Genomic DNA, 6234 nt, shown 5'->3' with positions numbered 1-6234 from the left:
AATAAATTCATTCCTTGCAAACCAAATACACCAAATGATTATCCCGTGACAATGTTTTTTAAGACTTTCTTCTCGGTTTTGGTCTTTATACAACTCCTCAAAATAAATTGGGGATAATTAAATAATTAACTTATGGTGCTAGTTTTGTTGGGTAAGCATGACTAATTTCATTTTTTTCTACCTAAAATTTTCAAAGTCAATAAACAGTGTTGTAATGGACTATTCTGATCAAATATATGTTTCTTACATTCTTTTTTTTTAAACAGCAATGGTGATTGGACTCAACGGCATGCCTCTTCATCGTCCGGTAGAGATCGACCACATCACCAGCACGGTCAATCTAAGGGCATGACAGGCCGTGGAAGTCCAACTACCGTTCTGGAGGAAACTAGCTAATGCTAGAGAAAACCCCCATGCTCCACCTCATTGGTAAAGACTTCCCAATATGCCTTTCAAAGGTTTTGAACTCATGACCAACATTTGGCTGAAAGACATAAGAGGAATTAAATGTCCAGTTGGGCTAAATCCCAAAGACTATGTTTCTTACATTCTAAGTCAGAAAAGTTTATCTAAAAGTGATTAAAGGAAATTGGGCATACATTTTCAAATCCAATTATTGAACTTCAGACCAAGTTTAAGGAAAAGGACTCCTTTTTAGATCCATAACAGATATTTGTTATTTATTTGACTTTTTAGTTTTCATTGGAATGGTATGTGTGGTTTGTCATGACTAAGAAAATTGTCAACATGCAATTTTCCATACCCACTGTTTCAATAGTTGCATGTACATTTTTGGTTGATTGTTCAAATCAAAAGCAAAGCTCATTGTTGTATATAATCTACATATACTTCTTCTGTTGTAAATATATTGAACAAAAACAATCCAGTACTGAAAAGCTCATATTTTATAAATACCCTTAAAAAGTATCATGTATGTAAAAATGGAAGAAACTATAAGTCTATATAACCCAGTAGTCTTTGTGATAAATGTTTCAATGTTGAAATAAACATGATTTGATTCAAGAGAAATATTTACCTGATGATCCAAAGTAACTTATAAAAGCATTAAACATAGTTGTCATTGACTTTGGGTTCTCAAAATAAGGTGATTGAGTAATAATGAGATGGGAAATTCAGCTGTAAGTGATGCACGAATTTACTAGAGGATAGGCACATGAATTTAGGGGGGATTATTGTATATGATTAACCTTAACTTGGGGTTTATGACTCTTTATTTATAAAGAGAATATTTACACATTCAACCCCTTTGCTGTTTAATATGTGCACCATTAGTTCTCTTAGTTACAATCATCTAACATAAACCATATAATATGTCTTTAAGAATAAATACACTCATCATATAATTACTAGACATAGGAATTTCAGTTATCGTGAATTATCATATCAGGAATGATAAACAATCACTGACGGTCACACTATAGTGGTTTCAACATATATATTATTCACGCCACCATAATTTAAATTCGTGTGAAGCAAATAGTTGGATATTGATGACGTACCCACCCAGATGCAATCACGCAGGGTACGATCAAAGGGTACGTATCGCTCTCAGTAAATAAGGAAAGGATTTGCATTTATCAAGAATCCTATATTCTAAGAAAGAAAATCAAATCAAATCCCTTATTCTTAGAAGAGATATACACGGCCCGATTAAATCTATTCAAACCCTACTTGGGGAATAAGTCACGAACCCCCTATAAATAGGGAGAAGGATGGCTAAGTCGAGATCCATAATCTCACACACATATTTTCTTGGCGTACAAAAGGTTCTCACACCTTACCGGAAGGGAATCGCCAACGAACAACCACAAACACCCCATTCCTCTTTTCTAGGCTAACGGATTGGCTGTACAAACAGATACAAATGTATACTATAACTAAAAAAAAAAGCGCTGCTATGTATTGTGAACCCATACAAACTTCAAATGGATAAACATGATAACATCATAAATGATATACCAGTCTGATTGCGAAAATGAACTCAAAGTCATTATAGTTTGTACAATATAAAACATTCAATAACTGTTTAGTAAATATGTAACCCAGCAATATTGCCAAAATACCTAACACATACATTATTATTATTATTATTTTTAATAAAGTTAGAATAACTTCCAACCGCCCCTTTCCACAAACAAATATGTTGTTTGCCCTTATATGACTATTTTGATTTGTTTTCAAATAAACATCAAGAGTTAAATCTCTAGTTTGATTTACACAAACGTTTGTTTATATTTTTATTTAGATAAAAACATTTTAAAACTTACAGGCCTTTGTTCATTTTTTTTCGTATTTTTTAATAACTGATTGTTAAAAAATACCAATTATTAAACTTGTAAATGTTTTATAGCTCATAAGAAGATATGCTATTTATTATTATATTAGGTCAGTTTTTTGAAGTAAAGTACGAAGAATATCTTCTTATCAATCATTCAAAGCACTCTTATTAATCAATGGTTATTGTATATGTGGCTTTATTAATTACTCAATATTTTGAAGAAACTAGCGAATTTACCCGGGTTCAACCTGAGCGTTTTAATTAAATTTATAAAATTATAAAATATGCATGTATATTTTGTTATTAATTATAAATCGATATGAATATTATGAATTGAAAAAAAATAATAATTATAAAAAAATTTAATAACATAATAATTATAAAAAATTTTCTTTGTTTGTAATAAAAGATTAAGAACTTTAAATAAGTATTTAGTGAACTATTTTTAATTAAAAATATTGTAAATTATTTATGATATGCCACATCACAATTTTTTTAAAAATACTTTTGAAATACAATTGTATTTTATTTAGTATAGAGATTACATGACATTGGTATTAAGGGGGTGTTTGGTATGATATAATGGAAATGAGAGAAAAAGAATGAGAAAAATTTCTTTTGTTTGTTTACAGATATTAGAATAGAGAAAGGAGAATCAATTTCATTCATTCCAATCTCAACAAATTATAAAAAATTGGTGAGAATAGAAAATATATATATATATATGTTTTCAATATGTTATATGTATTAAATTTATTATTATTTAAAAATTTATTTTTTTTATATATCTATTCTCTGTATGTATCAAACAACATAATCTATTTTTCTTTCAAAATACTCAATTCTCTTTTTTACTATTTTTATTCTCTATTACATTTCCATTCTTTATAATTTTCTCATACCAAACAATTATATTTTTCTCCTTAGACAACATTACCCGGACAATTTTATGTCATGCATATGTTTCTTTTGTCATGATAAAGAAGAATCACATGACACTTTTTTTAAACATTGGTGTATAAGGTATGATTTGATGCTCTCGTATCAAGTAACAAACTTTCTTAATTGATGATGATCATCTATATATCCATCAATTATAACCATCAATATATGAGTGCATATTTTCTTTTGTCATAACGAAAAAGATATGACATTTAACGATTTTACAAACGTTCATCATCATTCTAATTATTATTTTATAGTTAGGATAAATAAATATTGAAATATAACATTTGAGAATTTTGTTGACAACTAATTAGTGAGGGGAATTTACAACACTAGTATCATGTCTCTTCTTTCCCCTTCAAACAATGAGTCTTGTTTGTTTCTCCTTTCTGAAAATTTGGGAACAAGATACTTTTAACATTTTATAAAACTAATTATAAAATTACAAAACTAACCCCCAAAATAGAATAAATTAATAAAAATTGGTCAATAAGACCAAATCACTAGATCCTAACCAACCAAACTCCCATATCATATCTTCTTTTTTTCTTTCAAACTAAAATGACTAAACTACCCTTTCAGTCGATCACGACCGTGGATGCAACACACCCATTTGTCGTTGAGCGACCTGATTGGCAGACGTTGTCCACGGGTTGGTAAACGGCATTGCTCGATGATTGTTTTGGATTTGGTTCATACCGGCGACGTGGGCCCGCTGTTTATGTTGATGATCACCCAGCTGTGGCTTCTTATCAGATGAACCACCCGATGGACCCGCCACACGCTCACACGAGGGACACATTGTTAGGGTTGTTGGAGGGGCCATTTGCATATAGAATTGTGGTGATAGTTTTAAAGCCCTTAATTCTTGCAACTCTTTTTGTAACCTTCTATTTTCATCTGTCAAATTCTCGCAACACCTTTTCAAAAACTCACAATCCACTTCTGTTTGTTTCAACTTTGTCCTGCATTACATTGCACAAATAAATTATTAATTTTATCACCACAAAATAAAATACCCGAATTACCCTTGGTAAATATTATAAAATTACTAACCTTGCCCTTCTGTTTTGGAACCAAACTTCCACCTGACGAGGTCTTAGGCCAAGCCTCTTGGCTAGGGCCAGCTTTTGTTTCTGTTACAAATAAAAACCCATAAATTATAAATATAATTACAAATTTGCCATCCAAAACAGACAAGTTGTACTGTACAACTATTTAAAGCACAACTTACAGGATTCAGAGTGTTGTGTTCTTTAAAGCTTTCTTCAAGTACAGCAGATTGATCTTTAGACAAACGGAGTTTTTTCCGGGAATTATCACCGTCATCATCATCACTACCGCCGGAGCCTCTCTCGCCGTCGTTTTCGTTCACCGGCAGATCTCGTTCACTTCTCTTCCCGCTGATGCTCGATATCGTACTGTTCGGCGACGAAACACCGGCTTCCTCCTCCGCCTCGACCGCCGTCGTTGGTGTTCTGTTCACATCAATTCCTTTCAAAAACGACCTCGTTTCGACTCGAAACGCATCAACCGTGTTCCGATCTGCATGTATATCAACTTGTTAGAAAATGATCTAAAGATCTGTAACAGATTCTGTTACGTTTTTACCGAACATTTCGGATCTGTTATTTTCTGTAACAGAATCAGTTATTTTTTCATATATTTATTTTTATTTTTTGCACCTCTTAAAAAAACGGAAAGTTTATATATATATTTTCTGTATAAAATATATATATATACCTGATGAAGAGGGATATGAAGTGAACCAATTAGGAGCTTTATTAAGCTGATTGCAGGAAGTTGGCATGAGATTCAACTGAAGTGACGACGGATTCCGGTCAGAAGTGGCCGGAAACGGAAAGTTTAAGCTAAGGCTTAAAGCTAAATCTTCTTTCTGATCAACCATCATTTACAGTTTTCTTTTTTAGTCTTTTATTGTTTATTGATAACAGACTTATATGAGCTTGTTTGAATCTGAAATAGATATAAATATATATAGAGAGAGAAATGAAAAGAGAAATGGGTGTTTGACAATAATGATGAGTTGAGGATGATGAATGGGGGGTTATATAGAAGAATGAGAAAATAGTATGGCGGCTTGATCAAGCCGAATAAGCCGAGCTAAATGGTTAAGAAAGGGGAGTAATGATAATGTGTCTTATTGTTGTGAAAGGAGACAAGGACTTTGTATGACCATATGTTCATGCAACCAAATGCTTTTTATTGTTTGACCGTTGACACTCTTTTTTGTAAATATTTTATTTTTTTGAAACGGATTTTATGGAAGCTGTTACACAATTCCTTTTCAGATGAATTTTTCGTTTGGAATGTCCGAGTTTAATTTTTTTTTAATTTACAAAATAATAATACATTTAATGGACATAAATGAACTACAAAATTTACCATATTCACATTAAAATTTTCAAATTTTTTTTAAAAAGCAACTTTTTTAATTCGATCAAACATGTCAAGAATACACATATTTTTTTTAACATCAAATTTTAAACTAATACTACTTTATTTAAATATACCAAGAAACATCATTGACAAGGTATGAACCTTGATATTTTTCTCAAGAGGACAAAGCCTCTACCATCCCACCAAAGTGGTGATGGCCAAGAATACACATATATGCTGTGTGTCTGAAAGTCTACTAGATATGTTAGAAAATAAATATAATGTAGGAAATTAGTAGGTTTCACTTAATAACGAAATTGTTATTCAAAATTGCGTCACGTAACGAGCCTATAAGGCTTATGCTAAACGACATGTGTTGTTGTTTTACGACAATTACGTTGACTTTAAGTTGTTCTTAAAATGTGACTTTTTTTAAAAGGAAAACAATTAACGTATATATGTTTATCGAGCAAAGCTGGATGTGGTGGTAAGGCTCGTAAGTCTAAAGAGGCACGAGTTCTAACGAACCACCTAACCATCAAAAGGAATATATATATATATATATATATAATATATATATATATATATGG

General features: G+C 31.3%; 1 protein-coding gene across 1 annotated transcript; it reads right to left on the bottom strand.

The window, feature by feature from the left end:
* Positions 1 to 3478: 3478 nt before the first annotated feature.
* On the bottom strand, positions 3479 to 5279 carry LOC122599628 (homeobox-leucine zipper protein HAT4). The gene is made up of 4 exons (XM_043772166.1): positions 4988 to 5279; positions 4479 to 4789; positions 4301 to 4380; positions 3479 to 4209 (listed from the first exon to the last, which is right to left on the bottom strand). The coding sequence occupies exons 1-4, from the start codon at positions 5154 to 5156 to the stop codon at positions 3831 to 3833; spliced, it is 939 nt and encodes a 312-aa protein (XP_043628101.1). The 5' UTR covers positions 5157 to 5279; the 3' UTR covers positions 3479 to 3830.
* Between the last annotated feature and the right edge of the window lie 955 nt (positions 5280 to 6234).

The sequence above is a fragment of the Erigeron canadensis genome, chromosome 5 (genome assembly GCF_010389155.1).
Source record: "Erigeron canadensis isolate Cc75 chromosome 5, C_canadensis_v1, whole genome shotgun sequence".
Taxonomy (NCBI): Eukaryota; Viridiplantae; Streptophyta; class Magnoliopsida; order Asterales; family Asteraceae; genus Erigeron; species Erigeron canadensis.
Note: the sequence above shows the minus strand (reverse complement) of the source record. Positions and strands in the feature narration are given on the sequence as shown.

What these genes read in the sequence shown, in the direction of transcription:
- LOC122599628 (XM_043772166.1), bottom strand. Translation starts at nt 5,156, where the DNA reads ATGATGGTTGATCAGAAAGAAGATTTAGCTTTAAGCCTTAGCTTAAAC. An exon ending in TTCATATCCCTCTTCATCAG is followed by an intron (nt 4,790 to 4,987) that starts GTATATATATAT and finishes ATATACATGCAG; the next exon opens with ATCGGAACACGGTTGATGCG. An exon ending in TTCCAAAACAGAAGGGCAAG is followed by an intron (nt 4,210 to 4,300) that starts GTTAGTAATTTT and finishes AATGTAATGCAG; the next exon opens with GACAAAGTTGAAACAAACAG.